Source organism: Hyla sarda, chromosome 1, assembly GCF_029499605.1.
Source record: "Hyla sarda isolate aHylSar1 chromosome 1, aHylSar1.hap1, whole genome shotgun sequence".
Classification (NCBI taxonomy): domain Eukaryota; kingdom Metazoa; phylum Chordata; class Amphibia; order Anura; family Hylidae; genus Hyla; species Hyla sarda.
The window spans coordinates 102,319,370-102,339,884 of record NC_079189.1 but is presented as its reverse complement, the minus strand read 5'-3'; the positions used below and the strand labels follow the sequence as shown (position 1 = coordinate 102,339,884).

Genomic DNA, 20,515 nt, shown 5'->3' with positions numbered 1-20,515 from the left:
GAAAGTGAAAGTGACCCGGCTGCTCAGTCGGGCTGTTCGGGACTGCCGCGGTGAAATCGCGGCGTCCCGAACAGCTGACCGGACACCGGAAGGGCCCTTACCTGCCTCCTCGGTGTCCGATCGACGAAGGACTGCTCCGTGCCTGAGATCCAGGCAGGAGCAGTCAAGCGCCGATAACACTGATCACAGGCGCGTTAATACACGCCTGTGATCTGTGTAGAAGATCAGTGTGTGCAGTGTTATAGGTCCCTATGGGACCTATAACACTGCAAAAAAAAAGTTAAAAAAAATGTGTTAATAAGGGTCATTTAACCCCTTCCCTAATAAAAGTTTGAATCACCCCCCTTTTCCCATAAAAAAAAATAAAACAGTGTAAAAAAAATAAATAAATAAACATATGTGTTATCGCCGCGTGCGTAAATGTCCGAACTATAAAAATATATCATTAAATAAACCGCACGGTCAATGGCATACGCGCAAAAAAATTCCAAAGTCCAAAAAAGCGTATTTTGGTAACTTTTTATACCATTAAAAAATTAATAAAAAGTGATCAAAAAGTCTGATCAAAACAAAAATCATACCGATAAAAACTTCAGATCACGGCGCAAAAAATGAGTCCTCATACCGCCCTGTACGTGGAAAAATAAAAAAGTTATAGGGGTCAGAAGATGACATTTTTAAACGTATAAATTTTCCTGCATGTAGTTATGATTTTTTCCAGAAGTGCGACAAAATCAAACCTATATAAGTAGGGTATCATTTTAACCATATGGACCTACAGAATAATGATAAGGTGTCATTTTTACCGAAATATGCATTGCGTAGAAACGGAAGCCCCCAAAAGTTACAAAATGGTGTTTTTTCTTCGATTTTGTCGCACAATGATTTTTTTTCCTGTTTCGCCGTGCATTTTTGGGTAAAATGACTAATGTCACTGCAAATTAGAATTGGCGACGCAAAAAATAAGCCATAATATGGATTTTTAGGTGGAAAATTGAAAGGGTTATGATTTTTAAAAGGTAAGGAGGAAAAAACGAAAGTGCAAAAACGGAAAAACCCTGAGTCCTTAAGGGGTTAAAGAGGTTTGACAGTGTAGAGCACATCATTTTCTGATGATCATCCTACAGTAAAGAAAAGGAAACATTATTAATCTAGTTTTAGGAGTAGAATATAGTTTGGTGCTGGGATGAAATACACAGGAATTATTATTTATTTCAGAGAAAGTAAAAGTACAGATGACACAAAAAGGTAAAATTGAGTATAACAAAATGATGCTTAGGCTCATGTCTGTAACAACCATGATTGCAGGTATAGCAGCTACTATGGGGTCCAACAGCTGAAGGGGCCAAAATACACTGACAAAAGGCTGAGTGCAGGAGAAAGATGTAGAAGGTAAGCATAGATGGTGCAATACAAAGCAATGAAAGGATAAAAATAAAAGAAAACATGATGATGATAATAATCAATTTAATTTCCTGAAAACACTGGTTGCTGATGGAGAGCTGTAAAGTCACGCTAGTGCTCGGATTACAAAATTATAGAAAACCTTCTGTACGTTAGTTGCCTAGATGCCAATTTAGTTGTTTCACAATGTTTTTATTGAATTTTATAAACATAAGAAATGTAACATATAACATATTATGACATCAGATGTGTCAGAGTTTACATATGAACATGGATAATAACCTTGACTGGTGGAGCATAATCGTTCATCCAAACAGTGTTACGCATATTCACAAAGGATCTATTAGGTCCAAAGGGACCTTATTTGAAATTTGAGAGCAAGATAATAATAGGAAGGAAAACAATAAAACATTAAAATAGTGATTCTCCATAACTTCTACAAAATCAATCAAATTGCTGCATCAGGCAGTTGTCTGGTATTTGGTAGGATTCAGAATCGAGGTCTCAAAGGGTCAGCCGTCTTATACACTAGAAGACTGAAATTGTCTTTTCATATTTCATGTTTTATGAATAAAGTATACATTAGTTGTCCTTCAAACTATCACTTAAGTCACACAAACAAGAACATAGAATGTTATTGTTCATCATTGTTTGATGATTCGCCTTATTGGTGGACTATCATAATAACCTCTGGGATAATGATAAGCTTACAAAGTGATGGCATATTATCAGGTTCATAAGATTCTTGTAGCCTTGTTGGTTTTTATATATGAGTTGTCGAGGAGAGTTACTTTGCCTGCACAGCCTGTATGTATCATCTAAACTTGTTTCTGATCATCTTGCTTTGAATCTTTTTTATCCTCCTTTCTTTAGTTTGTATACAATGCGTTTGCCACAAATCAGATCCTTTATGTCATTTTTACTATTTACTGCCACTATAAATAGCAACATCTTGAATTGGGGTGCCTGAAGTGTTCCTGTGTATCCTCAGGCAGATTTCCAGGTGGCAGATCCTGCTTAGTTCCGGGTTCAGCTCTGGGGTCACTTTTCTATAGACGCTTCTAATGCTGTATATATAATGTCATGGGGTCAGCTTCAAACAATGCACTGGATTAATAGCTAAACCTAATTAAGAGAAAAGGTATCTTGCTATTTGTAGTCTAGTGAGTTTTTTTAATGCTTTTTTGCACATTGGTGATTTTAGAGATGATAGCTATACCCCCTGGATCCAAGCTTCCTGTTCCAGCCAGTTTATTATAGTTATGTGCAAGGACCTCTGTCATTACTTGTGTTTTCTCTATAAACTTCTGTGGTGGCCCAGTATGGGATGGTGTTTCCCCATACCTTCCCTGCCCTGTCAGGCAGTTACCCTCAGTGTCCCCAGGGCCCCCTGCAGTTGTTCCCCTCCATGTAAATAGGTTATGTATTATATTGTGTATTGTACCTTTAATAAATGTACCATGTGATTGTTACCCAGAAGGTACTAGTTACAAGCTTACCCCAAAGGTGACCTATGGGCTCCCTGCTAGTCGCCCCCATATAAACCCTGGGTGGAGCTAGCGTCTCTCTCTTGCTTCCTGCTGAGGTCCAGTAAAGTCGGGCCTAGTGTGTATGTCCAGAGTAGTGGAGGTCCCAAGTCAAATCCTGCAGCCACAAGTCCAGTCCTGCAGCCTCAAGTCAAGTGCAAGTAAGCTGAAGTCACTGTCCTGTCAGTCAAGTCAAGTCTTCTGTCTACTCAGGGTGGCATGCACTAAAGTCCCAGCAAACCTGCGAGGTCTCTGTGTCACTGGTCACCTCCTTGGGCCCTGGCTGTAACAACTGTCTACCCTCAGTAAAGCTACCGTTGTCCGTAACTTGGCGTTGGTGTCTTCATTGCCCCCGTGCCTAGCCCAGGATCCAGCGGTATACCTTCGGGTGGTTAAGGCTAAATCACACCCTGGCATTACGAACACAAGGGGTTAATGCCATCTGCCCCTAGGGTAACAACATCTGCCCTGCACCACACACCCCCGCCGCCAAACCACACTTCTACATTCAGTATGATGTATTCTAGAACAATAAGGCTGAAGTGAAGAGAAAAGAAAACTATAGGCCATCAATGTTTGATCAGTGCAACCCATGCAGAGAAGCACAGTGAGAGGACCATGGGTGCAGCTGAAATGCATGGGTGCAGCTGAAATGCATCTGTGCCTGGGACTGCAGCTTTGTCCTAATCTGGTGAATATTGTGACCCCCTTCACAGTGCTCATGGACTAGTAAGATCCCAACTAATCGAATATACTGATCTAATAACCTATAATAGTATTAGGCCATCATTGTTGAAGCCTCTAACTAATGGGAACCACAGAAATATATTCTGATAGTTGTAAATGTGAACCTAAAAAGCTAACCTTAAAGGGGTGCTCCGCTGCCCTGCTTCCGGAGCTCCGCTCCCCAGCGTCCGGAAGTTTATTGTTCCAAACGCTGTGTGCGGGCTTACGTGTTCAGGGCCGCCCCTCATGACGTCATGCCCACCCCCTCGGGATGTCATGCCCGCCCCCTTAAGGAAAGACTATGGGAAGGGGGCACAACGGCACGAGGGGGCGAGCGTGACATCACGAGGGGCGGCCCTGAACACGGAAGCCCGGACACAGCGTTCAGAACAATAAACTTCCGGATGCTGGGGAGCGGATCTCCGGAAGCAGGGCAGCGGAGTACCCCTTTAAGGTGATACTAACAACAAATCCTGCACTATGTTCAGATCACTCAATGACAACCATACGGTGTCCATTTTAGGACAGCATCAGCCGTCAAGCTGTACCTCGCTCATTTTTCAGCCAAAACAGCGTCCCGCCTCCTCCCTCCTCTGTCAGGCGTCAGCCAAAACCTTTGTCATCCTTAAGTCTGTCATACCTCAGATGAAAATGAAAGTGCTGAGTCAGCAGAGCTTCAGCAGACCTGCTAGCACAGTGTGTGATTGGCTGCCAGAACAGATACTGTGATTGGTTGATGGGAGCGTAGGTGTGTGCAGTCCCACTCCTCTCATGTACCCAGCTTTTCCCAATTCCTGCCAAACAAACCTACGCTCTCAGCTTTTCCCCTATTCCTGCAAACCCTACAGTTATGTACTCAGCTGCAGGTTTATCAGGAATTGTTAAAAGCTCAGTACATTACTGTAGGTTTTGCAGGAATCAGGAAAAGCAGAGTACATAGCTGTAGGTTTTTCAGGAATCGGGAAAAGCTATGTACTCAGCTTTTCCCAATTCCTGAAAAACCTACAGCTAGCATAACTGTAGGTTTTGCAGGAATAGGGGAAAAGCTGAGAGCGTAGGCTTGTTTTGCAGGAATCGGGAAAAGTTGGGTAGATGAGAGGATTAGGGTTTGTAAAGAAGTGTGTCTAAACAGTGGAGCGGGACTGCACACACCTACGCTCCCATCAACCAATCACAGTATCTGTGCTGGCAGCCAATCACACACTGTCGGTCTGCCGAAGCTCTGCTCTGCTGACTCAGCACTTTCATTTTCGTCTGAGGCATGAGAGAGTTTAGGTTGACAAAGGTTTTAACTGATGCCTGACGGAGGAGGGAGGAGGCGGGACGCAGTTTTCGCTGCAAGATGAGGGAGGTACGGCTGAAAACTGACAGCGATTTGTCTGAGGGAGGAGGCGGGGTACAGCTTTTTGGCTGAAGGATGAGCGAGGTACAGCTGACGGATGATGCTGTCCTAAAATGAACACCGTACAACCACATTAAAGGGGAACTCTATTTGAAAACATTTGTTTTCCACTGGAGTTCCCCTTTAATGTGGTTGTGTGCTCTTACGTATGTGCTACCCCTCCTCCTTTGTGACGTACTGTAGGTAGATGCAGAGGTGAGCCCTCTACTCATGTTATTTTCTCTATCGGCTCCATTGGGGGACACTATACGCTGCGGGACTGAAGTCTCTTGACTCTGGTAACCTGTACACATATATTTTCTATAGGATTACGACATGGGGTTAATTGTTATGCCCTGATGATGTTCTATCCTGCTCCGGTTCCATGCCCAGTGATAGGGAGTTGCTCCATAGGTCAGCTGTTTGCCGCTATACCCTATTATTGGCTGCTGGGACACAAATAGGAGGGCTTTGCCCCATTAAGACCATGCCCCAGAAGAAGCTTTGAGCGAAACGTTGGGCGGTGGAGGCCTACACACTTACTCAGTCCACTTGGTAATGATTGCTATTATTTTGCTATCTTTCTGTGTTTCCTGTGTCTTTGAATTTTTCATTTTTTGTTCTGACATTTCTCTAGTATGCACTTTGTACTTATTTCTGTTACCCTCAGTATTTGAGGTCTTTGGGGAATGCGGTTCATGCTTGCCACAGTAATACCTACATTGTGGTCACATCTCCCATGTATGCCTCCATTTCTGTTCGGTGTTTCCATCAGTTGTATTCTCTCTCCACATGTGATTTTAATAACTTTTAAATGTATGTCTTTCAGTGTACATATGTTTAATAAAGTGATTTTTTCAATTGATCTATATACGCCTTTCCTGTTTGTTGTTTGAGATTAGCTTTGGCCGTGGATCAGTCACGCATGGGAATTCTTTTTGTTTACTGATGATAGACTACGTAACATAACTGCATTGCGTGGCTTCACTCTAAGGCCAACTTTAAAAGATAATATTCACCAGGATGCAATCCTTAAAGGGGTGCTCCGCTGAAAAAAAAACAAAAAACATTTTTAAATCAACTGGTGCCAGAAAGTTATACAGATTTGTAAATTACTTCTATTAAAAAATCTTAATCCCTCCAGTACTTAGCAGCTGCTGTATACTACACAGGAAGTTCTTTTCTTTTTGAATTTCCTTTCTGTCTGACCACAGCACTCTCTGCTGACACCACTGTCCATTTTAGGAACTGTCCAGAGTAGGAGCAAATCCCCATAGAAAACCTCTCCTGCTCTTTGCAGTTCCTGACATGGACATAGGTGTCAGCAGAGAGCACTGTGGTCAGACAAAGGAAATTCAAAAAGAAAATAACTTCATGTGGAGCATAAAGCAGCTGATAAGTACTGGAAGGATTAAGATTTTTTTTAATAGAATTAATTTACAAATCTGTTTAACTTTCTGTCACCAGTTGATAAAAAAAAAAAAAAAAAAATGTTTTCCAGTAGAGTACCCCTTTAAATGTTTAATAGGGTTTGGCTGAGCACTTCAAGCTCCTTATAGCTTCTGTTTACAGGTATTTATTCACTAATATCACCAGGGTTGGTAGTGGGTGGGGGGATAGGGGTGTGGGTGGGATTATTTATATTGTGTAAAGCGAATTTTGAAATGCATTATTGTAATTTTGTAATTTGAAATAAAATTTAAAAACTAAAAAAAAAAAAAAAATATCACCAGGGTTGTGTCTACAGCTTCAGAGAAGGGGCTGGTTGGCGCGTCACCACAGCGACGCCCAGCTAACAGAGGAGAGGAAGGCGGAAGAACAGTATGCGCATACCACGGGACACATAAATAGGAGGGCTTTGCCCCATTAACTCCTTGGGGACGAAGGGCGTAAGCATACGCCCTCGCGTCCCGTCACTTAAGGACGGAGGGCGTATCCATACGCCCTCGGCATTTCCGATCACTGCCGCTCGCCGGGCGGTGATCGGACCGGGATGCCTGCTGATATCTATCAGCAGGCATCCCGTGGCAATGCCTAGGGGGGTCCTGAGACCCCCCCATATCGGCGATCGCAGCAAATCGCAGGTCAATTCAGACCTGCGATTTGCCGCGATCCAGGCAAATCGGGTCACTGGTGACCCGATCTCCCGGGAAATAAGACTGATCGGAGCTGTCAGAGACAGCTCCGGCCAGCCTAAAGCATAGGAGCGAGGTGGCAATGTTGCCACCCCCTCCTATTCCCTGCCATTGGTCGGTCAGGCTGACCACCAATGGCAGGAGGGGGGCGGGGGGTTACAGTTCATTCCCCCCCGCTCTGCGGAGGGGGGGGGGGGAACACGGACGGCGAGGGGGGGGAACATGGCCCGGCTTACCCGGACCGGAGGAGGCAGCGGAGGCGACATCCCGTTGCAGCGGCGCGAGCAGGTGGAGCGGCGGCCGGAAAGTGCGGCGGAGAAGGCTGCAGTGAAGATCGCGATAAGTGATCTTCACTGTGGCCTTCTAAAAGCTGCAAAACTACAACTCCCAGCATGCCCAGACAGCCAAAGGCTGTCTGGGCATGCTGGGAGTTGTAGTTTTGCAACATCTGGAGGGTCACAGTTTGGAGACCACTGTGTAGTGGTCTCCAAACTGTAGCCCTCCAGATGTTGCAAAACTACAACTCCCAGCATGCCCAGACAGTCAGGGATGCTGGGCGTGTAATTCTGCAATATCTGTCCCTTCAGATGTTGCAGAACTACAACTCCCAGCATGCCTGGACAGTCTGGGCATGCTTGGAGTTGTAGTTTTGCAACATCTGGAGGGCTACAGTTTGGAGGCCACTGTTCTTCCCCAGTTGTTGCATAACTACAACTCCTAGCATGCCCAGACTGTCCAGGCATGCTGGGAGTTGTAGTTCTGCAACATCTGAAGGGCCAGATATTGCAGAACTACACGCCCAGCATCCCTGACTGTCTGGGCATGCTGGGAGTTGTAGTTTTGCAACAGCTGTAGGCACACTGGTTGGGAAACACTGAGTTAGAGTCTGTTTCCTAACTCAGTGGTTCCAACCCGTGGGCCTCCAGCTGTTGCAAAACTACAACTCCCATAGTGCACTGACAGACCGTACATGCTGTGAGTTGTAGTCTTGCAACAGCTGGAGGCACATTGGTTGGAATCACTGAGCTAGTCTGTTTCCTAACTCAGTGGTTCCCCACCAGTGTGCCTACAGCTGTTGTAAAACTACAACTCCCAGCATGTACGGTCTGTCAGTGCATTCTGGGAGTTGTCATTTTGCCACAGCTGAAGGTTTGGGGTGCCCCCCCCATGTGAATGTTCAGGGTACATTCACACGGGCGGGTTTACAGTGGGTTTCCTTCAAGGAAACTTACTGTGAACCCCTGCCTGTGTGAATGTACCCTAAAAACACTACACTACCAAATAATAAAAAGTAAAACACTACACATACACCCCCTTACACGTCGCCCCCCCCCCCCCCCCCAATAAAAATGAAAAACATCTCATACAGCAGTGTTTCCTAAACGGCGCCTCCAGCTGTGGCAAAACCACAACTCCCAGTGTTGCCGGATAGCCATAGACTGTCCTGGCAGGCTGGGAGTCTTGCAACAGCTGGAGGTACCCTGTGGGAGACACTGCTGTAGGGTTTTGGTGGAGACAAGCCCCAAACTTGTAACAGGGTCCGCCCCTACTGCAAATTCCTTATTCAGGCCTCAAATGCGCATGGCGCTTTCTCACTTCAGAGCCCTGTCGTATTTCAAGGCAACAGTTTAGGGCCACATATGGTGTATCTCCGTACTCGGGAGAAATTGCGTTACAAATTTTTCTCCCATTACCCTTCGTAGAAATGGTAAATTTGGGGGAAAAACCTGCACTTTAGTGAAAAATTTTTTTTTTTCATTTACACATCCGAATTTAACGAAAAGTCGTCAAACACCTGTGGGGTGTTAAGGCTCACCGGACCCCTTGTTACGTGCCTTGAGGGGTGTAGTTTCCAAAATAGTATGCCATGTGATTTTTGTTTGCTGTTCTGGCACCATAGGGGCTTCCTAAATGCGACATACCCCCAAAAACCATTTCAGCAAAACTTACTCTCCAAAATCCCATTGTCGCTCCTTCCCTTCTGAGCCCTCTACTGCGCCCGCCGAACACTTGACATACACATATGAGGTATTTCCTTACTCGAGAGAAATTGGGTTACAAATTTTGAGGGGCTTTTTCTCCTTTTACCCCTTGTAAAATTTCAAAAACTGGGTCTACAAGAACATGCGAGTGTAAAAAATTAAGATTTAGAATTTTCTCCTTCACTTTGCTGCGATTCCTGTGAAACACCTAAAGGGTTAACAAACTTACTGAATGTCATTTTGAATACTTTGAGGGGTGCAGTTTTTATAATGAGGTTATTTATGGGGTATTTCTAATATGAAGGCCCTTCAAATCCACTTCAAAACTGAACTGGCCCGTAAAAAATTCCGATTTTGAAAATTTTGTGAAAAATTGGAAAATTGCTGCTGAACTTTGAAGCCCTCTGGTGTCTTCCAAAAGAAAAAACATGTCAACTTTATGATGCAAACATAAAGTAGACATATTGTATGTGTGAATCAAAATATTATTTATTTAGAATGTTTATTTTCCTTACAAACAGAGAGCTTCAAAGTTAGAAAAATGCTAAATTTTCAATTTTTTCATCAAATTTTGGAATTTTTCACCAAGAAATGATGCAAGTATCGATTACATTTTTCCACTAACATAAAGTAGAATATGTCACGAAAAAACAATCTCGGAATCAGAATGAAAAGTAAAAGCATCCCAGAGTTATTAATGCTTAAAGTGACAGTGGTCAGATGTGCAAAAAATGCTCCCGTCCTTAGGGTTATAATGGGCTCCGTTCCCAAGGAGTTAAGACCATGCCCCGGAAGAAGCTTTGAGCGAAACGTGGGGCGTTGGAGGCCTACACACTTACTCAGTCCACTTGGTAATGATTGCTATTATTTTGCTATCTTTCCGTGTTCCCTGTGTCTTTGCATTTTTCATTTTTTGTTCTGACATTTCTCTAGTATGCACTTTGTACTTATTGCTGTTACCCTCAGTATTTGAGGTTTTTGGGGAACGCTGTTCATGCTTGCCACAGTAATACCTACATTGTGGTCACATCTCCCATGTATGCCTCCATTTCTGTTCGGTGTTTCCATCAGTTGTATTCTCTCTCCACATGTGATTTTGATAACTTTTAAATGTATGACTTTCAGTGTACTTATGTTTAATAAAGTATTTTTTTCAATAGGTCCATAGTCCATTATGTTATCTTTAATAATATGTAATGGAAGAACTGCATTGCAGTACTGATGGTGTGTTTCAGCATCCCTGCTGTTGGATCTGCAGTTTTACTTGTTCTAGAACAGTTGGGTCGTATGCGTGAATGACTTATAGATGCCATTACCTTCCAGCACTATTGTATATGTAGTTGATTTAGATGAATGACTTATTAGCAGCAAAGTGGGTTCACTAATAAGTAGTTGTGTCTGGTAGCGTATAATCTGATTTTACTAATGGTTATTGCGCAGTCACTGACTGTTTTTGACCTGGCTTATCTTGATGCATGGCTTCTGTACACTAAACTAGAGCAGCACTGGTAATTCTCTATTCTCCTTATCTTTCAGGAACATCAGAGCTTGTGAGGACTATTTTTTTTAAGAACACAATAATTCAAGTGTAATTTACAAGCTTCTTTAATTATTATAGTATGGTTTCTTAACCCCTTAAGGACCCGGGCTTTTTCCGTTTTTTCATTTTCAATTTTTCCTCCTTAACTTTAAAAAATCATAACTCTTTAAAATTTTAACCTAAAATTCTATATGATGGCTTATTTTTTGCGTCACTAATTCTATTTTGTATTGACATTAGTCATTTTACCCAAAAATCTACGGTGAAACGGGAAAAAAAATCTATGTGCGACAAAATTGATGAAAAAACACTATTTTGTAAGTTTTGGGGGCTTCCGTTTTTACGCAGTACATTTTTTGGCAAAAATGACACCTTACCTTTATTCTGTAGGTCCATTCGGTTGAAATGATACCCTACCTGTATAGGTTTGATTTTGTATTACTTCAGAAAAAAATCATGAATACATGCAGGAAAATTTATACGTTTAAAATGGTCATATTCTGACCCCTATAACTTTTTTATTTTTCTGTGTTCAGGGCGCTATCAGGGCTAATTTTTTGCGCTGTGATCTGAAGTTTTTAATGGTACCATTTTTGTTCTGATCAGACTTTTTGATCACTTTTTATTCACTTTTTTGTGGTATAAAAAGTGATCAAAAATGCGCTATTTTGGACTTTGGAATTTTTTTGCGCGTACGCCATTGAACATGCGGTTTAAAAAGTGGTATATTTTTATAGTTTGGACATTTCCGCATGTGGCGATACCACATATGTTTATTTTTATTTACACAGTTTTTTTTTATTCTTGGAAATGCCGGGTGATTCAAACTTTTATTAGGGGAAGGGATAATTGAAAGGGTTAATGATTTTTTTTACACTTTTCTTATGCAATATTATAGCCCCTATAGGGGGGGCTATAACATTGCATTAACTGATCTTTTACACTGATTGATGCATCTCCATAGGAATGGATTAATCAGTGTTTTCGGCGATTGAATGCTCAAGCCTGGATCTCAGGCTTGAAGCATTCATTCGGCGATCGGTAAGAAGACCTCCTCCTGTGCTACAGCTGTTCGGGATGCCGCGATTATACCGCGGCGATCCCGAACAGCTCCGTGAGCTAGCCGGGCACTTTCACTTTGGTTTTTAGCCGCTATTAGCGGCGGGTCCCAGCTTCACTATGACGCCGCATTATACCTCGTTATATCACAGGATCGGGACTCGTGACGTACGCGTACGTCATTGGTCCTTAAGGGGTTAAAGGGGTACTCCGGTGGTTAACGTGTTTTTCCGTTTGTGACTTAACCTATTTGTTTTGTTTCATTTCTATTCTTGTTGTTTAGGCGACTCTATTTCAATTCTTTGTTGTCTTTTTATCCCCCTCTTTGTTTTCCTATCTTTGCTTCTATTTCCTGTTTCTTGCTGTGCTGAAAACTACAAATCCCAGCATGCCACATGCCTTGCTGGTTTGGGGCGGCTCCTTTTTTTTTGTTTGTTTGTTCCACCCTTTACCCACCCTACTATTTTCTCGGGTCAGCCCCCTTATACACAGTACACTAATATAATCAGCCTTGGTTGGGATACACTGTCATACATACACACAAAAGGGACTACAACTCCCAGCATGTGTCATTCAGGAGTCTTCAGTCTGTGGTATAACACCAGCATGCTGCCTCTGTAGTCTCCTGGGGGTTGTACCACACCTCTGTAGGGCATACACCAGTGTTTTCCAACCAGGGTGCCTCCAATTGTTGCAAAACTACAACTCCCAGCATGCCTTGACAGCCTTTGGACATGCTAGGAGTTGTAGTTTTGCAACAGCTGGAGGCCCACTGGTTGGGAAACACTGATGTAACATGATGTGTATGCTGAATAGGCTGGAACAGTGTTTCCCAACCAGTGTGCCTTCAGCTGTTGCAAATCTACAACTCCCAGCATGCCCAAAGTCTGTAAGGGCATGCTGGGAGTTGTAGTTTTGCAACAGCTGGAGGCACACTGGTTTGTAAACACTAGCATACACACACACAACAGGGACCACAACTCCCAGCATGTGTCATTCAGGAGTCCCCCCCCCCTCCCCCTTCACATATAGAGATCATTCCCAGTATGAGATTTATTCCCCTGCAGTCCATACATCCCCAGTCCGTGCACCTTCTCATCCTCCCCTTCAGATAACACTTATCTTCTCTGTGAGGTCCTTCTCCTGTGCAGACCTGTGTCCTTAGAATACAGAGCAGGGGGGAGGAGCTGTGTACTCAGCTGGATGAGATGAGGGGGCGTGGCTTATTTTTCTCTTGCAGACAGAGAAAAAAAAAGCTGTGACATCTTGTCCACAACAGACTCAGAACTGTGGACAACAGTAAAAGAAAAATCCCTGAACTACAGAACTTACTGCCCAACAAACGGGTAAGAAAAACACACATACATGCTGCCAAAACATGTAACACATGCATATTGCAAAAAAACCAAACTTACAAAGAAGATGCCATATAGTCAAAAAAAAATTACCACTGGAGTACCCCTTTAAGGCTGTGGATTGCATATTATATGATTCTTGTATGCAAGGATAGAAATATTGGAAAGACTAATCTCAATTATGACTGCAACCAGTATTGTTACTACTGGTCACCTACTCAGAGACTGTATTTAGATCCTATAGAAATCAGTTGGACCACACAAGTAAACCAGTCATGGGATGAATATGGCTACCAAAGTGGCAATATATATATAAATGTTTGCCTGACTGATATTCCTCCAAACGACCCCATATAGGTACAAATACTTGTAATCCAACAAGCCCTATCCTTCCCCTGATGACATCTGCTGTTAGGGAAGATCAGTGAAATGTGGTACATATAAGCCAGTTCTTTGGAACAAATTGCACCAGATTTTTGGGGCAGGCAGTTTCATTGATCTCTTCCCCTGTTGTAATTCAGACATCAGAAGCTACAAACTGATGTACAAAAAATAACTTTATTTTTATAAACTGATGCCCACCAGTCAAGTCATAATTAAGGCTCTTTTTACACAACAATTATGACTACCATTACAATTGAAACTATGACGGCTGTGCCAGACCTGTCAAACTACACAACTATGTCTGTAAGACCCCTTTGACTTATAATGGGATCCATTAGTTTCCTTCATTGTGTCCGGCATATTGACGAGAAGAATAGTGCAGCATGCGTTTTCTTTCCATCAATGAAACTGCAATGGAACTACCAATAGAGGATCTAGACAGAACCCGTCCCCAATATGTGAATGTATCCTTAATCTGCCTCACTTACAAATAACTCACTATATATATGTCACTATTAGTGTTGAGCGGCATAGGCCATATTCGAATTCGCGAATATTCGCGAATATATGGACGAATATTCGTCATATATTCGCGAATTTTCGTTATATTCTCATTTCATTTTCGCATATGCGAATATTAGCGTATGCGAAAATTAACATATGTGAATATTAGCATATAAAAAAGTAGCATCCGCGAAAATTCGCATATGCGAAAATTAGCATATGCTAATTTTCGTATATGCGAATTTCCGCGCGCCAGTCTCACACAGTAGTATTACAGCCTTCTTTACACCACATAAGCTGGAAGCAGAGAGGGGTGATCACTGTGATGTGTACTGTGAAGAAAAAGAAACAAAAAAAAACGAATATTCGTAATTACGAATATATAGCGCTATATTCGCGAAATTAGTGAATTCGCGAATATGCGATATTCGTGAATAATATTCGAATCGCGAATATTCGCGAGCAACACTAGTCACTATATATATGCTATAGATCCAAAATGGTACTTAAGATCATATTACATTGCTCAAAAAAATAAAGGGAACACTAAGGTAACACATCCTAGATCTGAATGAATGAAATGATCGTATGAAATACTTTCGTCTTTACATAGCTGAATGTGCGGACAACAAAATCACACAAAAATTATCAATGGAAATCCAATTTATCAACACATGGAGGTCTGGATATAGAGTCACACACAAAATCAAAGTGGAAAACCGCACTACAGGCTGATCCAACTTTCATGTAATGTCCTTAAAACAAGTCACAATGAGGCTCAGTAGTGTGTGTGGCCTCCATGTGCCCGTATGACCTCCCCATAATGCCTGGTCATGCTCCTGATGAGGTGGTGTCAACTCCTGGACAGTCTGTGGTTCAACGTGGCGTTGGTGGATGGAGCAAGACATAAGGTCCCAGATGTGCTCAATCGGATTCAGGTCTGGGAAATGAGCGGGCCAGTCCATAGCATCAATGCCTTCCTCTTGCAGGAACTGCTGACACACTCCAGCCACGTGAGGTCTAGAATTGTCTTGCATTAGGAGGAACCCAGGGTCAACCACACCAGCATATGGTCTCACAAGGGGTCTGAGGATCTCATCTCGGTACCTAATGGCAGTCAGGCTACCTCTGACAAGCACATGGAGGGCTGTGCGGCCCCCCAAAGAAATGCCACCCCACACCATTACTGACCCAGCGCCAAACCGGTCATGCTGGAGGATATTGCGGGCAGCAGAACGTTCTCCACGGAGTCTCCAGACTCTGTCACATCTGTTACATGTGCTCAGTGTGAACCTGCTTTCATCTGTGAAGAGCAAGGTGTTGGGCTGTTAGCAGAACACCCACCTGTGGACGTTGGGCCCTCATACCACCCTCATGGAGGTTATTTCTGACCGTTTGAGTGGACACATGCAGATTTGTGGCCTGCTGGAGGTCATTTTGCAGGGCTCTGGCAGTGCTCCTCCTGCTCCTCCTTGCACAAAGGCGGAGGTAGCGGTCTTGCTGCTGGGTTCTTACCCTCCTATGGCCTTCTCAATTTCTCCTAATGTACTGGCCTGTCTTCTGGTAGTGCCTCCATGCTCTGGACACTACGCTGACAGACACAGCAAACCTTCTTGCTACAGCTCGCATCCATCCTGGATGAGCTGCACTACCTGAGCCACTTGTGTCGGTTGCAGACTCCGTCTCATGCTACCAATAGAGTGAAAGCACCACCAGCATTCAAAAGTGACCAAAACATCAGCCAAGAAGCATAGGAACTGAGAAGTGATCTGTGGTCACCACCAGCAGAACCACTACTTTATTGGGGGTGTCTTGCTAATTGCCTATAATTTCCACCTGTTGTCTGTTCCATTTGCACAACAGCATGTGAAATTGATTGTCAATCAGTGTTGCTTCCTGAGTGGACAGTGTGATTTCACAGAAGTGTGATTGACTTGGAGTTACACTGTGTTGTTTAAGTGTTCCCTTTATTTTTTTTAGCAGTGTATTTCCTCCTCCATACTCTCCACAGGGGCTTTCAGGTTTCTTAGCATCAGAAGGGGTTAAAATCCATGGAATGGAAATGCAGGAATGGAAAGCAGCACCTTCTGCTGAAATTTCTTAAAGTTTTTGGTTAACAAATAAATGGAAAGGAATGCTGATCTAAGAACATACATATGTGATATATGGACATAAGGCTATACACATGAGCAATATAGCCTTATAGTGACAAACGTGACATAGTTGTCTGCCATTCGCCATACACCATTGGAATGATGGTGTAAGAAACATTAAATATAAGGAAACTGTTGTAAAATTCCCTAGCTATTGGTGCAATATATAACAAATTATGTTATGTCCAATGCAGATTAATAATAAAAATATTTAGCACATGGCTTCAATCTATACAGCTACAGAGTATACAATTCTGCAATAAAAGCTTTGATATATAATGAATTATGTATTACCGGTATATCTACCCTGTTTTGTCTCAATGAACCCCTCCGAATGCAGAAAACTTTACATCTGCTTCTAGTTAAACTGACCTTAAAAGTTTTGTTACCTGTGAAAAATATATATGTAGAGCCGGTCTTGGATTCATCCTTTTTGCAGCCGCGGCTGTCACAGAGCTGGGCCCAGCAGCTAAACTCCCCGGTATCTGCTGCAGAGGAATTCATGAGGATCAGCTGCCCATACCTGTCAAGTTGCTTTATACTAGAGAGGAAACAAAAGAAATTGTTCAGTCTTCTCTTAAAAAAAAAAAAAAAATGTAAACAAAAATAAACATATGTGGTATCGCCACATGCGTAAATGTCAGAACTATAAAAATATTACACTAATTAAACTGCACTGTTAATGGCATATATGTAAAAAAAAATTCCAAAGTTATAATTTTTTAATAGAAGTAAAACAAAATCATATAAGTAGGGTATCATTACAGAATAAAGATAAGGGGTAATTTTTACCAAAAAGTGCACTGCATAGAAACGGAAGCGTTATGATTTTTAGAAGGTGAGGAGGAAAAAATGAAAGTGCAAAAATGAAAAAACCTGTGGTACTTAAGAAAAAGTGATTCAAACTTTAATTAGGGGAGGGACTTATTCACATCTATTAACTTTTTTTTAAACACTTTTTACTTTTTTTTGTCCCAGTAGGGGGCTATACCATGTAATATTTCGATTGCATACACTGTTCAATGCTGAGTTTTGGTTGGCTGGGAGCTACAGAGCACCGATTGGACAACGAGGAGGCGCCATGATGGTCCCGATCAGCTCCGCTGAGCTAACCAGCACATTATCCCAGCATTTTAGACACCGCGATCAACTTTGATTGCAGCGTCTTAAGGGTTAATGCCTAGCATTGGCCTGAGTGGCCATGTCTTACATTAAACTTGGGTCCTGGCTGCTCAGCTCGTGAACATGCTTCAAACCCCGGTAATGGGACCAGGGCGTACAGGTACTCCCCTGGTCCTTAAGTACCAAGATGCAAAGGGGCACCCATATACCCTGTGACCTTAACTGGTTAAACATATTCTAAAAGTAATTCAAACATTGCACACAGCCTTTTAATGTATGGAGTTCATTCCATCCACCATAGGATTACTATTAAGCTTAAAACATTGCTATAAAAAGCACACAAGTGATGTATATTTCGGACATGGAAAACAAACACTAAGTCAATACATAAGCTCATGAAGGGTGTGCCAACTCTTCTCTCCTCTTCTGGATATTGGTGGTGGCAGTGGGGCATACCTTGAAGGTACCAACAACACACAACTAAAAAAGTGCTGCCTAAATAATTCCAAATTTAAACCTGTGCATTAAAGGGGTACTATGGTGGGGGAAAAAAATTCAAATCAATTGGTGCCATAAAGATTTGTAAATTACTTCTATTTAAAAATCTTAATCCTTCCATTACTTATCAGCTGCTGTATGCTCCAGAGGAAGTTATTTTCTTTTTGGATTTCTTTTCTGTCTGACCACAGTGTTCTCTGCTAACACCTCTGCCCATTTTACGAATTGTCCAGAGCAGGATAGGTTTGTTATGGGGATTTGCTCCTACTTTGGACAGTTCCTGATACAGTCAGAGATGTCAGCAGGCAGCACTGTGTTTAGACAGAAAAGAACAACTCAACTTCCTCTGTAGTATACAGCAGCTGATAAGTACTGGAAGGATTAAGGATTAAATAGTAGAAATGTACAAATCTGTTTAACTTTTTGGCCCCAGTTGATTTGAAAAAAAAAAATGTATAGTTTCCCACCGGAGTACCTCTTTAACCCCTTAAGGACGAAGCCCTTTTTTGCAAATCTGACCACTGTCACTCTAAACATTAATAACTCTGGAATGCTTTTACTTATCATTCTGATTCTGAGATTGTTTTTTCGTGATATAATTTACTTTAACATAGTGGTAAATTTTTGTGGTAACTTGCATCCTTTCTTGGTGAAAAATCCCAAAATTTGATGAAAAAATTTAAAATTTTGCATTTTTCTAACTTTGAAGCTCTCTGCTTGTAAGGAAAATGGATATTCCCAAATTTTTTTTGGGGGATTCACATATACAATATGTCTACTTTATGATTGCATCATAACATTGATGAGTTTTTACTTTTGGAAGACACCAGAGGGCTTCAAAGTTCAGCAGCAATTTTCCAATTTTTCTCAAAATTTTCAAACTCATAATTTTTCAGGGACCAGTTCAGGTTTGAAGTGGATTTGAAGGGTCTTCATATTAGAAATACCCCATAAATGACCCCATTATAAAAACCGCACCCCCCAAAGTATTCAAAATGACATTCAGTAAATGTTTTAACCCTTTAGGTGTTTCACAGGAAAAGCAGCAAAGTGAAGGAGAAAAATCAAAATCTTCATTTTTTACACTTGCATGTTCTTGTAGACCCAATTTTTTTAGGGGTAAAAGGAGAAAATGTATATTATATTTGTAGCCCAATTTCTCTTGAGTAAGGACATACCTCATATACCTATGTAAAGTGTTCGGTGGGCGCAGTTGAGGGCTCAGAAGCGAAGGAGCGACAAGGGGATTTTAGAGAGTACGTTTTTCTGAAATGGTTTTTGGGGGGCATGTCGCATTTAGGAAGCCCCTATGGTGCCAGAACAGCAAAAAAAACACATGGTATACCATTTTGGAAACTAGACCCCTTGAGGAACATAACAAGGAATAAAGTGAGCCTTAATACCCTACAGGTGTTTCACGACTTTTGCATATGTAAAAAAAAATTTTTTTTTCACTAAAATGTTGGTTTTCCCCCAAATTTCACATTTTTTAAAGGGTTAATAGCAGAAAAGACCCCCCAAAATTTGTAACCCCATCTCATCTCAGTATGGAGGTACCCCATAAGTTGACCTGAAGTGCACTGTGGACGAACTACAATGCTCAGAAGAGAAGGAGTCATATTTGGCTTTTTGAGAGCAAATTTTGCTCGGGGGGCATGTCGCATTTAGGAAGCCCCTATGGTGCCAGGACAGCAGAAAAAAACCCACATGGCATACCATTTTGGAAACTAGACCCCTCACAGAATGTAATGAGGGGTACAGTGAGCATTTACCCCCCACTGGTGTCTGACAGATCTTTGGAACAGTGGGCTGTGCAAAATTGTTCATTTTCACAGACCACTGTTCCAAAGATCCGTCAGACACCTGTGGGGTGTAAATTCTCACTGCACCCCTTATTACATTCCGTAAGGGGTGTAGTTTCCAAAATTGGGTCACATGTGGGTGTGCTTTTTTTTTGCGTTTGTCAGAACCGCTGTAACAATCAGCCACCCCTGTGCAAATCACCTCAAATGTACATGGTGCACTCTCCCTTCTGGGCCTTGTTGTGCGCCTCCAGAGCACTTTGCGCCCACATATGGGGTATCTCCGTACTCGGGAGAAATTGCGTTACAAATTTTGGGAGGCATTTTTCCCTTTTACCTCTTGTGAAAATGAAAAGTATAGGGCAACACCAGCATGTTAGTGTAAAAATGTTTATTTTTTTTTACACTAACATGCTGGTGTAGACCCCAACTGTTCCTTTTCATAAGGGGTAAAAGGAGAAAAAGCCCCCCAAAATTTGTTAGGCAATTTCTCCCGAGTACGACGATACCCCATATGTGACCCTATTCTGTTGCCTTGAAATACGACAGGGCTCCAAAGTGAGAGCGCCATGCACATTTGAGGCCTGAATTAAGGACTTGCATAGGGGTGGACATAGGGGTATTCTATGCCAGTGATTCCCAAACAGGGTGCCTCCAGCTGTTGCTAAACTCCCAGCATGCTTGGACAGTCAATTGCTGTCCAGAAATGCTGGGAGTTTTTGTTTTGCAACAGCTGGAGGCTCTATCTTAGAAACACTGCCGTACAATACGTTTTTCATTTTTATTGGGGAGGGGGGTGGTAGGGGGGGCAGTGTATGTGTGTATATGTAGTGTTTTACTCTTTATTTTATGTTAGTGTAGTGTAGTGTTTTACTCTTTATTTTATGTTAGTGTAGTGTAGTGTTTTTAGGCTACATTGACACTGGCGGCAGATTACACTGAGT

General features: G+C 42.3%; 1 protein-coding gene across 1 annotated transcript in view; it reads right to left on the bottom strand.

The window, feature by feature from the left end:
* Window positions 1-20,515, bottom strand: part of PDGFRL (platelet derived growth factor receptor like) — a 158,084-nt gene that overhangs the window by 33,453 nt on the left and 104,116 nt on the right. The window contains exon 3 of the mRNA XM_056559005.1: window positions 16,539-16,690. Within this exon, the coding sequence (XP_056414980.1) occupies window positions 16,539-16,690 (152 nt within the window). The remainder of the gene's footprint in view (window positions 1-16,538; window positions 16,691-20,515) is intronic.